Source organism: Dryas octopetala, chromosome 5 (assembly GCF_963921425.1).
Source record: "Dryas octopetala chromosome 5, drDryOcto1.1, whole genome shotgun sequence".
NCBI lineage: Eukaryota > Viridiplantae > Streptophyta > Magnoliopsida > Rosales > Rosaceae > Dryas > Dryas octopetala.
Window position 1 is genome coordinate 13,770,888 of NC_141370.1, and position 18,283 is coordinate 13,789,170.

An 18,283-nucleotide genomic window follows, 5' to 3' on the forward strand; every position below is an offset into this window, starting at 1 on the left:
CACCTTAGAAAGGCGGAGGCCTCAATCTACTATATCTCAATTGTTATTTTCAATTCTAATCTCGACTTGAGCAATTGTATTGAAAAGGCATCAATATATGAGGAGATCTCTGTACTTTTTTGGAACGTCAATTCTTTTAATTCAATCTCAACACCATCTATATTCTATATATAATGATGATATTCAACTGATTTGTTGGAAAAAATGGCTTTAATTAAGGGTTTTTTTTAAGTTCAAAATGAAAATGACTCTGACCGCCCAGCCGGCCCATTTGCAAAAATACAGTGACGGGCCGATCCACTATATTGAGCGGAGGCACTATCACTGAGCACTCTGTACAATCCATCGAGCGCTCAGTAAAATATTACTGTACGTTATGAAATTATAATTATTTGACAATGGTAATTACTGTTACTGTGCGACAGTAGCTATTTAAATTGTAAAAACACTCTTTAAATTGTAAAAACACTCTATAAATTGTCACTGTGTGAATGTCAATTTTCTCAATTTTTTTTTTTTAATTTCACAAAGCACTCGGTGCCAAAAACATGAAACACAATATAATGTTGGTTTTATTTGTATAAAATAGACATATACATTATTCAAACAATTTTTTAGATGTTTTTGTTTATTAATAAGGACTCTAAAAATGTATTTTAGAGTAATTTACTTTAAACTATATATATTTTGATTAAGTGTCTTTTCAATCAGTAAAATGTGACTGATAAGAAGCAACACAATATCCCCAGTTCCCCACTATGATACAATATCCCCACTGTGACTGTAAAGTAAAAGATCGAGGAAGAACAATCAGACCATTAAAGTAAAAGAACAGAGGAAGAAGAAAAGAAAAAAAAAAAAAAAAGTAGGAAAAGGAAACAGAAAATCGTGATGGCAAGAAGATCAATGGCAGTAAGAAAAAATCCCTCCTTTTTCAAGGTTCTTGTGGGTAACTTCTCTAGCCAGTTGGTAAGTCCTCCTTCGATTCTATTCTATATTTCTATGTACTCTATTGGATATAGTTCACATGAAAAAAGAAAAAAGAAAACAAAAAAACCCTTTTACTGGAAAGAAAACAGGGGAAAGGAAAAAACAAAAGAAAAGTACTTTCTTATGCCATAGTGGGTTTTGTAGTTTCCTTGATTCAAACTTGGATCATTGAATCAACAGTTTAGAATACAAAGTTTCATGCTTTACTGGGTGTGTTGTACTTTGCAATATGTGATCTTATTTTCTGCGCTGATATATGTAGTTTAGAATACTGACCTTGATCATATTTTCCCTGATTCAAAACTGATCTTTGAACTTTGAAGCATCAGTTTAGAATACTAAACTTTCATGCTTTACTATGTGTGTTGTACTTTCCTATATGAGATTTTCTGCACTGATATAGAGTTTTGGCCGATATATGGACCACCTAAATCTTGCTGTATTCATGTGACTGTTGCTTTTACTTAACCATTAACTCCTATTTTGACTTGTGCAAGGAGACAAATTGAGTTCACGTTTTGTGTTTTGGAGTCTAATTGGATTATGCAGTGAGTCTTAGTTAGTCCTGGATTATGCAGTGAGTCTTAGTTAGTCCTCCTTAGTCCATTAAACCCCACCTCCTCAATGAAGGCAGCATTAACTCCCAAGAATCTGTAAACTGGTTAAGGTAAATTCCAGGGATCTATAAATTGGTTCAGGTATTATGTCAGGTATTCCCTTTTCTTAATATGAAATTCATTCACTATTTGGGTATAAGTTTATGCCTCTTTGCGGTAAATATGTACCCGAAACCACATATTTACCGTCCCACTGTGTAGATTTTTGCCTTTTGCTTTTTCATGTGAGTACAAAATTATAACTAGAAGTTGTTTGCTACATATTCTGGTCTTAATATAATTTATATGTTGTGGATTGATTCACAATATTCATTTTTCCTCTACATCCTAAACTCCCTAATTGCATTTGTTACAGAGAATCCCGCCATCTTTTTTGGTGCAAATTCATGATAAGTTACCTCAGCAGCCCTATCTTCGGAGCCCAGCTGGAGCTAGGCGTGTTAATGTGGAAAAGGTTAATGACAAGTTCTTTTTCCGAAACGGTTGGGAGGAATTTGTCAATGACAATGGGTTAAAGGTTAAACAATTCCTAGTTTTTCAGTATGCTGGAAATTTGGGATTCTATGTTGACATATATGAAAAAAATGGCTGCCGAAAAGAGTTTGTAATGGCTGATGCGAAGCATGACAGACCTCTTGAAGAAGAGGAACATGGCAATGTGATTCACAGAAAGAGACCAAAATCGAAGCATGTTGGCAGCTTCACCAGACATGGAAAGCAGAATGTAGATAACCAGGGCTTAAAAGGCTCAGCTGATGGTATTAGGACTATTCAAGCCACTAGTCCCATAAAAATTGAAGTAACTGATACTGAACCTGAAACACCGATGCATCCATCGCCTACAAGTACTGGGGAAGGTACTGCTCTTCAGAGAGCTAATGCTTTTGAAAAGCCTTTTATCAAGATTACTATGTATCGCTCGTATGTCACCCGATGTTATATGGTAAGCTTTCTTTAGACTCCTCTGCTGGGCCATTCTGCTAACTTCTATTTGTACTTGTATGTGTGAAAATAATTAAGATACTTTTGAAGAGCAAATTGAATCACAGATATTCTCTCCCAAACTTGTATTAATGCCTTTCATGTTTTCATGTTTCTGTCCGGTCTTTGTCAAGCAAGTTTGTCAACAAATATCTTATCAAGAAGAATAAAGGTGCTACCCTTCGGGTTTCGGGTGGGAGAACTTGGCCAGTCAAATTCCAATATCAAAATGCAAGTGGCAGATTCACAAGTGGTTGGAGAGATTTTGTGAGAGGCAATAGTTTAGAAGTTGGTGATGAGTGTGTCTTTACCTTGATTGACAGGACTAAGTTTTTACTTGAAGTTGTCATTTTCCGCAAGAGAGAAGCTGCAAATTTGCACCTTGTCACAAGGTAAGTGATGTGTTAACTTGTGAATTTGTGCTCCATTTCGTCTGCCGTCTACTTAACTAACACATGCTTTGTTCTTTTGGGGAAGGCAATCCAAGGCAGAGGGTCAACTCAAGTCGAAATATAAATGAGAAGCCGATTAATGAAGTTCTTGAATCTAATTGCCCCATGAATTGGGAACTGGAGGCCTGCAAATTTAAAGAAGTCCAAGATGCCTGCATGTTTTTGTGCCCTGTTGTTGTTTTGATCACTATAATTGCTTCTTTTCGAAAAACATTATGTTCTAGAAACAAACTACATCCAACTCTAACAGTGAGAAAGTATTCCATTAATTTTGATATCTTGAGGTTTCGTGGCATAGTATTCCTTTAATTTTGCATTAGAATGTCATCTTGAACAATTCATTTGAATATAGGCATCAATCTGCCTGTGAAGTTGTTTGCCAGTTATCAACTATTAAGGTCGCTGGGTTGCAGTTGCAAAGGCAAATACTTTCCTTTTTGGTTAATAATATAGCATCACATGAAAATGTGCTCTTACCAAACACTTTAGGTTAACTCGTAATAAATGTTAATAATATAACATCACATGAAAATGTTCTCTTATCAAACACTTTAGGTTAACTAATAACAAATGTGTGGGTTAAATTCAAAATTTGGCAAGAGAATATTACTCTAACATCACATGTACATAATTTTTATGCCACTGTATATCACTACTTGACCAGACCCCAAAGTCATAATTCAACCATTAGCTCTTTATCCAAGGATCTGTCCAAGTTTGGGATTTTAGATGAATAGTAATTATCACTGTTTAGAATGGTTAATGACAGCGACGACTATCAACTTTGTTGCCTTCACATGCACTCGATCTGAAACACTGTGGAATTAATGGTCATTCCTACATAATTTCTAAAGAAGTAAACTGCTACTGCAGGACCATATCTATATATAGTATGTCCCTAGTACTACTGCTACTAAAGAAGTTAACCATACATGCAGAGCCTGCAGAGAGATAATAATTCACACCTAATCCCACCACTAGCTACACAATGTCTCCATCCATCATAATACGTTCCCTGGCTCTGTATATTTAGGGTAAGACATATTCCTCCTTTTTTACAAGACTGAAGGGGAAGAAGAACAGAAAAGAAAGTACAAGGAAGAAGAAAGTCATCAAATCTTGATGCCAAGAAGACCCAGAGCACCAAGAAGAAGACGACCATCATTTTTCACAGTTCTTGTAGAAGATGACTTCTCTGACCAGTTGGTAAATGGCCCTCTCTCCTATATACATATGCGCTCTGATCTCTGCTTCACATAAAAATGAAAAATCCTTGTTAATTATGGAAAGGAAACAAAGAGAAATGAAGAAAAAAAGTTTATCCCTTTGTTTTATCCCCGCTCGGTTTCATGCTTTACTGATCTGTGTGTCGTACTCATGCTTCTAATACTTGATATTATTTTGAGTTTCTGCAATGAAATATGGGGTTTGGCTCATCTATGAGTATGAGTATGGACGGACCACCTAAATATTTATGTGACTCTTTCTGTATTTTCTTTTGCTTATCCCATTTGGTGATCTCTGAGTTCATGCTATGTATTTTGGAGTCTATATGGACAACCTGTATTTTTTTATTTTTTCATAATTTGGAGTCTTATTGGGTTATGCAATGAACCTTAAGCTAGCTCTTTGGTCCCAAATAAAGATCTATAAACTGGTTAAGTCTTGAATTATTTATGCTATAAGTTCCCCTGCACTGATATGAATTCATTGTCAGTTTTCACTGATGGTTAAGGTCTTGATTTGTTTGTGAAGATTTTTTCTTTTTTCATAGTGCTTATAAATAAAGTTATAACGTGAAAAAGGTTAATGACAGGTTCTTTTTCCGAAAGGGTTGGAAGAAATTTGTGCATGACAATGGATTAAAGATTGGTAAATTTCTAGTTTTCCATTATGCTGGAAATTCAAAGTTCGATGTTCAGATATATGCAACAAATTTGTGCGAAAGGGGGTCTGTAATGGGCGTTGGGCCAAGTGACAGACCTTTTGATGAAGAGGGACATGGCAATGGAATTCATAGAAAGTGCCCAAGATCGAAGCATGTTGGCAGCTCCACCAGACATGCAAAGCACAATGTAGATGACCAGGGAGGCTCATCAGCTGCTGGAAGTAGGACTAGGCAAGCCACTAATCCCATCAAAAAAGTAGTTGCTACTGATTCTGAAGCTTCTGAATCTGACACATCTATGCATATTGATGAGCCTAAAATTGATCAACTTAGTGAGGATTCCAAAATTGGGTTGCCTAGTACTGACAGACCTCTTGATGAAGAGGGATATGGCAATGAAATTAACAGAAAGTCCCCAAGATCAAAGCATTTTGGCAGCTCCACCAGACATGGAAGGAAGAATGTAGATAATCAGGGTTTGAAAGGCTCATCAGCTGATGGAACGAGGACTGGTCAAGCCACTAGTCCCATAAACAATGAAGTAGTTGTTATTGATAATTCTGAAACATCTGAATCTGAAGCATTTGAATCTGAAACATCTGAATATGAAGCATCAATGCATCCATTGACTGCAAGTACTGGGGAAGTTAATGCTCTTGAGAGAGCTAATGCTTCCAATTCTCAGAACCCTTGTCTCAGGGTTCCTATGCAGCCCTCTTACATCCATGGATTTTATGTGGTAACCTTTCTATAGACAACCCCACTGGGCCATCACAACTTCTGCTATAACTTTATTCTATTTGTGCATGTATATATGTGTGAAAATAATTAAGCAAAGATACTTTTAGAGATGAAATTAAATCATCTCCAAAAAATTTATTAATGTCTTTTATGTTTTCCTTTTCTGTTCAGTCTTTGTCATCCAAATTCATCAAGAAATATCTGATCAAGCAGAATAGTGAAAGCTACCCTTCGGGTTTCGAATGGGAGAACTTGGCCTGTCAAATTCCAGTACCAAAATGCAAATCAAAGGACAACAGGCAGATTCGTGAGTGGTTGGAGGGCATTTGTGAAAGGTAATAATTTAGAAGTTGGTGATGTCTGTGTCTTTAACTTGATTAACAAGACTAAATTGTTGCCTGACATTGTCATTTTCCGCAAGAGAGAAGCTGCAAATTGCACCTTGTCACAAGGTAAGTGATGTGTAAACTTGTGAATTTGTGCTCCATTTTGTCTGCCGTCTGCTTAACTCACACATGCTTTGTTCTTTTTGTTTTTGTTTTGGGGAAGACAATCCACGGCAGAGGATCAACTCAAGTCAAAAAAATAAATGAGAAGCTGATTGATGAAGTTCTTGAATCTACTTGCACCATGAATTGGAAATTGGAGGCCTGCAAATTTAAAGAAGTCCAAACACAAATACTACAAGCTCTGGAAATTGGGCATGAATTGTTTTTATTCTCTGTTGTTGTTTTGATCATGTTACAATTGGTTCTTTTGGAAGCACATTTTGTTCTAGAAACAACATTTTGTTCTAGAAACAAAATTACGACATCCACGTCTAGTATTCCTTATAATTTTGATATCCTGAGGTTCAGTGACACGGTATTTCTTTAATTTTGCATTTCAAGGTTATCTTGAACAATTCATTTGAATGTAGGCATCAATCTGCCTGTGAAACTGTTTGCTTGCCAATCATCAACTATTAAATTATCTGGTAGTTGGGTTGCAGTTGCAAGGGCAAATCCTTTGTTTTGTTTATAAGAGGGTAAGGCTAATGCATGTTAAGTCACTTTTTTTCCATTGTTCTGTCTAAAAAGATGATTTATAGAAATTCTTCGTTTCAATTTTAACTTTTTTTACCTGAAGTGGGTGAGGGCTATAAATAATTATCATCTATAGAATCCGACCACCAAAAATCTTCAATAAAAGGTTTTTTTATTTTACATTTTTTATGTGATCTATAGAAGGTTTTTATGTTTAATCCATTGGAAGTTTTACTTATTGTCACTTGCAATTGGTGCGTCCTAGAATTTATGTCGGTACTTGGACCTCTCTTTTAACTTATCTAAATTTGTAATAATGATGAAAAACACTTTCTTGGTTGTACTCTATTTTTTTCCTTGCAGAAATTTATAGTAGTAAAAACAAGGCCTATTTTATGCCGATGCTTCCTGAGAATAACTTCAATTTTCAATTTGCTCCTTAATACTTCATTCCTCCTACTTTACCTTCCGAACTTTACAAAATATCATATTCCGTCAAATATGTTACAAGCTCCGTCAAATAAGCTGATGTGACATTTTATTGCCTCTTCCACATAAGCGTCACGTAGGCTTTTTTGATGAAGTCATAAACAAACTTAACGAAATATGGTATTTTGTAAAGTTTGAGGAGCAAAGTGGGAGGAATGAAGTTCCAGGGGACAAATTGAAAATCTAAGTTACTTTTAAGGGACATTGACGCGAATAAGCCTAAAAACAAAACTATAATTAGAAAAGGACAATACTGCATCATTCGGTTTGGTGGACATAACATTTTCCATTAGGAAAGGAAATAGGTATAACTGCATAATTTATGCCTCATTACGTAATCAACTCCTATTTACATAATTCAAGGCTAATTAATTAAAAATTTAATAATCAACTGATAATCCCATAATCAAAGATCAATTCTGGGTTTATAATTGGTTAATTTTTCAACAAATAATATAACTTCACATGAATGTTCTCTTATGTATTAAACACTTGAGATTAACTTGTAACAAATGTGTGGATTAAATTCACAGTTTGACAAGAGAATATTACTCTAACATCACTTGTCCAAAATTTATATGCCCGTATATATATCACTGCTAGACCAGACTCCACGTCGTAATTCAACGAAGAAGGCTATTTATCCAAGGGTCTGTCCAAGTTTGGGATTTAGGTGAATAGTAATTTATCATCGTTCAACACTGTCATTTTTTTACTGTAATTTATCATCATTTTTTTACCGTGATAGCCATAATTTATCAAGTTGGGGAAGCTACTGCTCTTGAGAGAGCTAATGCTTTCAAATCTAAAAACCCTTTTATCACGGCTCCTATGCATTACTCTTATATCCATCGATGTTATGTGGTAAGCATTCTATAGACAACCCTGCTGGGCCATCACAACTTACTGCTATAACTTAATTCTATTTGGACGTGGTATGTACATGTGTGAAAAGAATTAGGCAAAGATACTTTTACAGAGCAAATTAAAATCATAGATATTCTCTCCAAAAATTTTAATAATGCCTTTCATGTTGTCTCTTTTTCTGTTCAGCAATTTTCATCCGAGTTTGTCAGGAAATATCTTATATATCAAGCAGAGTACTGATGCTACCCTTCGGTTTTTTAGAAAAATTATTATATGTGACCGTAACACCACATAGCATAATAACTTGACCTGTCAAATTCTCAAGTGGTAGATTCGTACGCGGTTGGAGGGCATTTGTAAAAGGCAATAATTTAGAAGTTGGTGATGTGTGTGTCTTTGAAATTATTAGCTACCAAGACTAAATTTTTACTTGAAGACTTGAAGTACGTTGTCATTTTCTGCAAGAGAGAAGCTGCAAATTGCACCTTGTCAAAAGGTAAGTGATCTGTTAACTTGGAAGACAACCAAGTCTCAAGTCCAAAAATTTAAAGAGAAGCCGATTGATGAAGTAATCAATCTGATTGCACCATGAATTGGAAACTGGAGGCCTGTAAATCTAAACAAGTCTAAACAAAACTACTACAAGTTGTCTATATGTTTTTGTGTTGTATTGTTGTTTTGGTCATGTTACAACTGGTCATATTAGAACATAAATCTTATTTAATTTTGAGACCTATATATATGCTTTTTCTAAGTGTTACATTAAACGGAAGGGAATGAATTGGGACTCCAACTTCACAGGTCGGGTAAGATTGTGGCTTGTGAAGTTGTTTGCTTACCAATCATCAACTAGTGAATTATTTGGTGGATGATCTGCATTTGCAAGGCAATTTTCTCTTTCTTTCTTTTTTTCATCTGACTTTTTGTTTTAATTAAGAGGTCTGACATCTAATCCTATGCCAATTCTCACTTTTTATTTCCCTTTTTCGATTCTGAAAGGAAGGCCAAAGACCAGATGAGGGTGAGAGTCAAAGTCCAAATTAACTCTTTCTATAAGTGTGGGGTGGATGCTTCACCACTGAAACTACCTTTTCTGTCATTTTTCTTTTGTTCATTGTTTTGGTTAAGGAAAATTCTAAACATATCCAAAAAATTTTTTTATTTTACCCAACTTCTCAATTTACCCAATTATTACTTTTTTGGAATTAATATTTTCTCATTTTACCCAACCCAAATTACTATCATATCCTTATTAATACTACTCAACCCACTCTTTTATATTTTATTTCCTTACCCAACTTATTCACATACCTAACCTATCTAGCCAACACATTCCCACCGACCATCCAAGCTTCACCCATCGCTCCCGCCGCCCTCGCAAGACGACCCACCTTCACCGTTGCGCCAGTAGATCTCACCTGCAACATCCCACCCGAAACAGCCCACCATCTTTCTCCATAAACACACAAAAATTAATTTTTGTCCTCATGAATGAATTTGGGTTCACGCTTGATTCGATGGACCAGGACCGAATATTTGTATTATGTTCGGCAAGTGCCTGCCGAACATTTGCATTATATTCAACAGATGCCCACCGAATAATGATAGGTGCCCATCAAATGAGGGTTGTGTGATAATTTTAAACATTTATGCACTATTCGGTGGGCACTTGCCGAACATCCTATCATTATTCGGTGTGCACCTGCTGAATTTAATGTAAATATTCGACCCAGATTCACCGAATGAAGCGTGAACCCAAATTCATTCATGGCGTTCATGGTGTTCAGAACATGAAAAAATTTGCACACAACCCTCATTTGAAGGCTCCCAAACAACGATTGGACTCTTCATTCGTCAAAACAACCTTGATTGAATGATATGGGAACACAAATTAGTTTAGGGTTTGTATTTTAGTTATGAGAGTAAGGTTTAAAGTAAGTTTCGGAGGAAGGGAGGTTGATGATTGAGATGTTGGGTATGGAGAGAAAATTGAGGTTTTTTGTTTAAATATCATTTGTCCTTAATAGTCATTTTATAGTGGGACAAAATAGTCCATTCATGTGTAAAATATATGTTGGGTTAAAAAAGAAAATAATTGGGTATGGCTAGAATTTGCCTTTGGTTAATATTTATGATCACAGAAATGTTGAACTTATTATATGTGCATTTTACTCATGTACAAAAGCCCAAAAGGTGATTCTTAGAAATTTCTGTTCTGATGGAGTAATTTTTTATTATATGTGCATTTTACTCATATTTAATTTTTTATCTTTTTTTTTAATGAGCAAATTCTCATTCCTTTAAAAAATAATAACAAAAGAGCAAAATTCTCATTGTAAATTAATACATGTTCGCCATCGTTCTTTATATTTTATATATTGAATATTTTATTTTTCTTGACGGCAACATGACTCTAAAACATGATGAAAAATTAGGGAATATATAGGACAACAAAATAAAAATAAAAGTAAAATCCTTCAGCAATTGAATTGAAAACAAATAAATGATAATCCTGAAAATAGTTGTTTCTTCACATTTGTTCTTGGTACGCTACTGTGCCTGGTCAAAAAAGGAAACACCATATTGCTGACAGCCCTGAGCCCCTGAATCCTGATCATGGCTTTGTCTTTAGTCTACAGTTACAGACAACACATATTGCATTCCTCTTTAATGTTTAATTTATGTGGTTTGCAAAACCAGATAACAAAAGCTTTATGCCACTATATTATATTTCACTACTAGACCAGTAGACTAGACCCCAAGTCATAATTCAACCAACATGAAGGATCTTTATCAAAGGGTCTGTCCGAGAGTTTGGGATTTTTGTGAATGACTGTGGGTTTTTGGTCAATGACTGTGATCGCCAATTCGCCATCATTCTTGAGTGAGCAACTATGTGTATGTATTGTTGCCTTCACAATTTCACATGCACTCTAAAACACTGTGGATTGCTTATTCACCTTATTAATTCCTAAAGAAGTAAACCATATATGCAGAGAGATATTAATTCACCCCTAATCCAACTACTACTACTAAGTAAAGGATCATTCATATATCAGAAGTGCGTGGACTACTATACTACACTACGTACTATTGGTTAATTTCAATTGACATATATGCATTATGTTTCTTTAATCTTGAACTCTAGGGTCCATTTGGAATTAGAGTGACTTCAAAGCTAGATATATATTAAAAGACAAAGAAGAAATGCATGGATTTCAAATGATCCAATGTGTATATATAGTAATTTTAAACACAAAAATGTTACCTTATATCTAAAATCCACTTCCAAGGATATATTCATCAATTGTGAACTTGTTCAATAATGTTTGCTCTGCATCGTTCAATCTCTCCTTTTCTCTCAAACTAATTCTGTCTTTGTAGGATATTCTTTCATATCTTTAATTCTTTGACCAAATGCATCCTTTTTATTTCCTTCAAGTGTCTCCCCCCCCCCCCCCCCCCCCCCTTCTATTTTCTAATATTGTCCATCTGGAAAATAAAAATTGTTACATTTTCTTGTTAATTGGAAATAAAAATAAATAAATAAAATACTTAAAAAGTCTATTAGAATATCATAAAAGACAAACTGACAAAAGGTAGCTCTTTGGTCAATGGTCTGAGCTACACAATATCTCCATGATAGTACGTATCCCCTGGCCTCTGTGATTCAGGGTAGTACTATTCCTTCTTTCAAAACACTCAAGAGGAAGAAACCATCAAATCCTTATGGCAAGAAGAAGAAGGTCAATGGCACCAAGAAGACCACCCTCCTTTTTCATGGTTCTTATAGAAGATGACTTCTGTGACCAGTTGGTAAGTCCCTCCCCCCTATATATCTATTCTAATCTATATATACTTCACATGAAAAAGAAAAAATTCTGTTACTTCTGGAAATGAAACAAAGAAAAATGCATGACAAAGAAATTTTTACTTTTGTTTTATATACCAGCTGCTTGGTTTTGTGCTTTACTCTGTCTGTCATACTCACGCATCTTATATGTGGTATTATTTTGAGTTTTCTGCAATGACTTGTATATGGGGTTTGGTTCATCTATGGGTATGAGTATGGGATGGACCATTGGACCGCCTAAATGTTTATGTGAATGCTACTTTATTTCATTTTACTTATCCCATTTAGTCTCTAACTGAGTTCATGTTGTGTATATTGGAGTCTTATTGGGTTATGCAGTGAACCTTAAGCTAGCCACTTTAGTCCCTAATTAAGAATCTATAACTGGTTAAGGTCTTGAATTATTTGTGCTATAAGTGAAAACTGTCTCAAAAAGGTTCAGAAAAGTTGACCAAAAAAAAAAGGTTCAGCAAAGACAAAGAATGAAACTGATTCTGGGAGAAAAGCCCTCTTTTCATTAATCATTCCTCAATAATCATCTCATAATACAATGATGTCTAATATAATAAGCTGGAGAGAAATCCAGTCAGTTTAACTATCTAACTGATTAGCTTAAACCACTAACAACTTCCACACTTGGCAGCTAAACACCAGCTCATCCACAATCTGTCAGTTTCTCACTGATGGTTAAGGTCTTGAATTGTTTGTTAAGATTTTTGCTTTTTTCACAGTGATTATAAACAAAAGTTATTTGCTTTATAATCTGGTCCTGATATAATTTATATATGAATTGTGGATTGATTCACAGTACTATTCATCTATATCTACATCCTGACCATTTTGTTGCAGACAATACCGCTAGCTTTCCACAAGCATTTTGATGGAAAAGTACCTCAGCAGTCTCTTCTTCGGACCCCAGCTAGAGCTTGGAAAGTAAATGTGAAAAAGGTTAATGACAGGTTGTTTTTTAAAAAGGGTTGGAAGAAATTTGTGCATGGCAATGGATTAAAGATGAGTGAATTTCTAGTTTTCCATTATGCTGGAAATTCAGAGTTCGATGTTGAAATATTTGGAACAGATTCCTGCAAAAGGGGTTCTGCAATGGGCATTGGGCAAAGTGACAGACCTCTTGATGAAGAGGGACATGGCAATGGAATTCACAGAAAGTGCCCAAGATCGAAGCATGTTGGCAGCTCCACCAGACATGGAAAGCATAATATAGATGACCAGGGAGGCACATCAGCTGCTGGAACTAGAACTAGGAAAGCCACTAGTCCCATCAAAAAAGAAGTAGTTGTTATTGATTCTGAAACATCTGAATCTGAAGATGCCTCTGAATCTGAAGAAGCATCTGACTCTGAGACATCTGAATCTCAGACATCTATGCCTAGTAAGTTTCTGAACAGATAATCTGTTTTAACATCCTTTTGAAAACTGCACATGCTCATTTCTTTGGTTAATTTATGCAGGAGATCAGTTGGGTTCTAGAAAGAATTTGTCTTGGGAGGCTCGTGGTGCTAGAGCTCTTGAAGCAGCCAAAAAATACTCTTCTAGTATTCGATATCCTTCCTTCATTAGTGTCTTGAAAACTGCTTATGTGAACAAGGGAATGCTGGTATGAACATGAACCCAACATTTTGATGCATACAACAGACTGGTTTTTGTAAGCGTAAAAATGTTTGCCAGTATCTTTAATTATACTGGTTTAATTTGCAAATATGCTTGAGAGCAATAATTTCATCTAGACTGCCACAATCGGCAGAAATCACCATCTTTGAATTATATTTTTATGCAGAAGTCGTATGGAGTTAAACTTGATTAAAAAAAACATATTGCTGATTCTCTTGGTCAGCCATATCTACATTTTCCTTGCAACTATATATGCAATAATCTACCTTTAATCTAACTTTTGCAGCATATACCAAAGAGGTTTATTGACCAAATGGGAAGGAGTGTTAATGTCAAGGTTCAAGTTTCAGAGGAGTTGTGGCCTATAAGGTGTGTCCATGACCAGTACGCAACCAGGCTCTCTGCAGGTTGGCTCAACTTTGTGAAGCACCATGATTTGAAAGTGGGAGATGTTTGTGTCTTTGAGCTGATTGGGAGAGATGATGTTCCTGTCATTAAAGTTTCTTTTTATAGATGTTGAGTTGTTAATCATTTTGGTGGGATGTTTATTAGTATTTTGTATGCATTTGATACTTTGGGATGTCTGTGCAGCCATGGGCTGCCTCGTTTTAGTACATTCAGAAAAGCAAAAGAAACTCTCATTTTGTATGCATTTTGAGACTCCAAAGATTGTACTTTGGTACTGGCTCTGTCTCTAGCTTCCAAGTATGAATATAACATATGTGTGCCTCTAGCTGTCTGAAAGTTTGTGTAGTATTTATGTTATTCTCATCATTCTATAGTTTCAGTGCCTTATACATCTATAAACATTTTTGCACCATCATTAACAATACATATGTTTTATCATCTGCATTGCTGATATGCATGCTTTAACTGTGAGTCCTCATCTTGATCTTGGCTTTGTTTTTAGTCTGCAGTTATGACACATAATATTGTTGCAGTAGTACTGTGCTAGGCATCTGCTAGCTTAGATGGGTCGTTTCCTCTTTATTGTCATAGTTCAACCAAAAGGCTTTTGTCTAACCCATTCTACTATTAATTCACCGACTTTGATAGACCTTTAATTGGAGACCCAAACTTTTCTTGCTATTGCCACTATTAAGTTTCTTTGCTGCCAATGTTCTCACTTTCTCTCCCTGTTTTTGTCGGTCTTAAGGGTGACCCTGTGCCTTGTGAGAAGTGTGCTGACCATAATGGTACGAAATGTGTCTTCTACTGTAACAATGGTCCTTAAAATGAAGCTAAATAGAGACAGGCTTGGTTGATTGTAATCATCTTATAGAAGGTTTTAATGTTTAATCCATTGGACTTGTCACTTTATGGTAACTCCCAATCACCCAAAGTTTTAGTAATACAACCTCACACAACGTTTTCTTGCCATATAATCTTATATAACATAATATTACCATAAATTTTGATGATTGAATATGTTGATTTTTAACTGAATGTATAGTCTAGATTTACAATTTATTATAAAGAAAACATTACAATATCCAAAATTAAATCCTACAACTCACAATGTTTTTAATCCTTTTTTCCCTTCCTCCACATCTTTTATTCCTTATCTGCACCATAGATGCTTCTATCTAGATACAGCTAGAAGCAGAGGTTAATGCAGGCAATCAACGCCACCCACTCATTACCTCTTTACCAGTAACCTTTCACCAAAAAGACAAATAAAAACAGGCATTGAAAGGCTCAAACTGACCAGAATACAGCTAAAAGGCAAAGATAAATGCAAGAAATCAACACCTACAACCACCCTTCTCCCCTATGATACGTACGATTGCCAAAACCAAACCCGCCACCAAACCCACAAACCAATCACAGAAAAACTTTAAAAGCAGAAATTTTTCACAAAGCTTATGGTTCATAGAGATCATGTGCTAGCTAGGGCGCCTTCATTTAAGGTGATCATCCATCCACCAGAATATTTAGTATGAAATACAATAAAAATCAATTTACAGGCTTAGAGCATTTATATATGTTAGAGAAATGATCAGCTTTCTTAAATACCTTGACTTTGTGAGTTTGAGTTACCATTCTGATATATACATATATAAATTTATTCTTAAGGGAAGAAATCTTGCTTTTATATATAAACAAGAACGTGAAAAGATTTTATATAGTGCTTAAACTCTCACTATTGAGGGAAGAAAGTATCCCTGAGTTGGGGGGAGAAGAGGAAGGGACGGGAGAGAAGGGGAAGGGAGGCCAACTCCCCTCACCCTCCTTGGAATGTGCAATTGTGCGAGGGCTTGAGGAGAGAGAAGAGAGAAAACAGAGGTGGCGGTTAGGGTTACGGATAATAGAATTATCTTTATCTCAAATCAAAAATTAAGCTACGAAATATTATATTTACTTTAAATTCTCCCAAATTTATATATAGACGAACCCAAAATGAGGCTATTAAATTACTTATTTGGTGAGAGATTATTAGTATTGTTGATACATATATTCATACCGAGCAGAATTACCCTAAAACTGACCTACCTTCTGACCCGACCATGGAGGGTTGGTTAGACCTACCTTCCGACCTGACCATGAAGGGTCAACTACCACCCATCCCTGAGGTGCACAGTCATTCCATGCTTCCTAGTCAAGTTAGCCCCTACATGGCAAGAACAGATACGGACACGTCCCTTCATCAAGCTACTCTTATTCATGATTACTAGAAATAGGCCCACCATTATGAAGGTAAGAGACACATTTTATTACTCTCACCTATTATCTTTTAATCTATCATGTTTACTAATAGAATTAGAGCATCCAACCCAAAACCAATTGGCAATGGGTGGAGAGGCCCAAGACTTTTAATCTCGAAACCACTTTTAAAAAGAAGGGGGCCTCCAGCCCTCACCATCCCATCGTAGATCATCATCAAAGGCTCGCCCCTCGATCCAACGGCCACAGATCTTCGTCCCTCCTTCCTCACCTAAATTTCCAACTCTCTCGTTTTCTTTTTTTTGCATTACATAGTTTAGAATCAGAAAACGAAACCGGAATTGCATATTTCAATCTCGGATACCGCTATTCCAGTTCCGAATTATCCTGTTCCCGAATGCTCTAGCATTTATGTGAAGGTGAAAGCAGTAAATATATGCAAGTTTGTACAAAAAAAGAGTGATCTTGGAACAGTGTGATACAATTAAGGAGTAAACAATGGACGGCAATTGTGGGAGCGATGCTCCAATGCATATGAGCAATGCGGTGCAAATGCAATACATGCAAGAGCAAGAGCATCCAACCCAAAACCAATTGGCAATGGGTGGAGAGGCCCAAGACTTATAAGCACATATGTTAAGCTCTAGTTTTTCGATGTGGGACACTACTTCACATTACTCTCAACACGCCCCCGCACGTGTGGCGATATTTTGAGCCTTACACGTGAACAAATTGTATTGGGTGCCGTGGGAGCCCGTGTGGCCGTTGGGTCTTACACACGGATAACCAAGCTTTGATACCATAATAGAATTAGAGCATCCAACCCAAAACCAATTGGCAATGGGTGGAGAGGCCCAAGACTTATAAGCACATATGTTAAGCTCTAGTTTTTCGATGTGGGACATTACTTCACATTACTCTCAACATTTACTAACTTGAGTGTCAAAGGACCTTAGGCTGGTACCACATCGGTGCCTATCCTTCTGACCTCATCTTTACTATCTTGCCGAGAGCCTAATTATCCCTTACCGACCTCATGTCATCAAAATCATCTGAATCGGAAGTCAGACCTCATATACTACCAAGCCCGAATTTGTGTAACATTGCTCTCCCAGAAGCCCATCGTGCCCAACTCTATTGTTTCTCTCATTATACAAACTATAGTTATATTGAAAAAAGCTTACCAAGTGATAAGTTATTATCTATCATTGGCATATATAAAGAAGGATATCTCCTTTATCTAGACCAAGCCCCTTGGAAAAAAAAATGCACATTTGTAGACACATGAAGTTAAGAATAATATTGGTCAAATATGAATGTCCAAAAGATTATATGAGGATAAAATTGACAATTCACACTCAGAGCCTTATATGAGTTAGATGTTGTATGACATTACCGAGACTTGTCTTCTTTCTCAAAATATATGGCACAAAAAGAAACAAAATTTGGTCGAATTATAGTGAATTGCATTGGATGGACTGACAAGACCTATGTGAAGCTTTTGGGCAGGAATTATCCATTTTTCCCTTACAAGAAAGGCACGTGATGATTTTTGGACGGAAAATTAAATGAAATTCTTAGAAATTATAGTTTAAAACTTTAAACAGTTTGATAGGTAAAATGGCTCAACTTCTTATTGGGGAATAATTTAACACATGATCATAATTAAGGGGCAAAATGACTATTAGACCTTTCAAATATGAAATCTTAATCTCCCATAAGAAAACAATATATATATATATATGAAATCTTAATAAAGTGTAAATAATAAAATCTTGGTGTGTTTTTTTTTTGTTGGTCAATTATAAAATCTTGGTGTTAGTAAATAATAAAATCTTAACAGGTCTATTAGATTAGTACTTAAATAAATTTACAGAAGGTTGCTCTCTTTTTGGTCAATGATCAGCCACACTGATTAATCTCCGTTTCCGTTTCTACTTTTTATCCGATGAATATCTCCATGAGACGTTTCTCGTGACTGTTCTGTTTCAGGGTATGGTAGTATAATATTCCTTTGATGTAAGGGACAGAAGAAGAAGAGAAACAGGCAAAAAAGCAAGGAAGAAGAAAAGAATCAAATCGTGATC

The 18,283-nt window shown here is 35.8% G+C and overlaps 2 protein-coding genes across 2 annotated transcripts; both read left to right on the top strand.

The window, feature by feature from the left end:
• The first annotated feature begins 876 nt into the window (after positions 1-876).
• On the top strand, positions 877-2,565 carry LOC147284551 (putative B3 domain-containing protein At5g66980). Its single transcript, XM_086245703.1, has 2 exons — positions 877-969; positions 1,963-2,565. Exons 1-2 carry the CDS (start codon positions 892-894, stop codon positions 2,563-2,565), a joined length of 681 nt encoding a protein of 226 aa, XP_086101829.1. The 5' UTR covers positions 877-891.
• Positions 2,566-11,800: 9,235 nt separating this feature from the next.
• Positions 11,801-14,052, top strand: LOC147284552 (B3 domain-containing transcription factor VRN1-like). The gene is made up of 4 exons (XM_086245704.1): positions 11,801-11,866; positions 12,753-13,293; positions 13,373-13,518; positions 13,819-14,052. The coding sequence occupies exons 1-4, from the start codon at positions 11,801-11,803 to the stop codon at positions 14,050-14,052; spliced, it is 987 nt and encodes a 328-aa protein (XP_086101830.1).
• Positions 14,053-18,283: the final 4,231 nt, after the last annotated feature.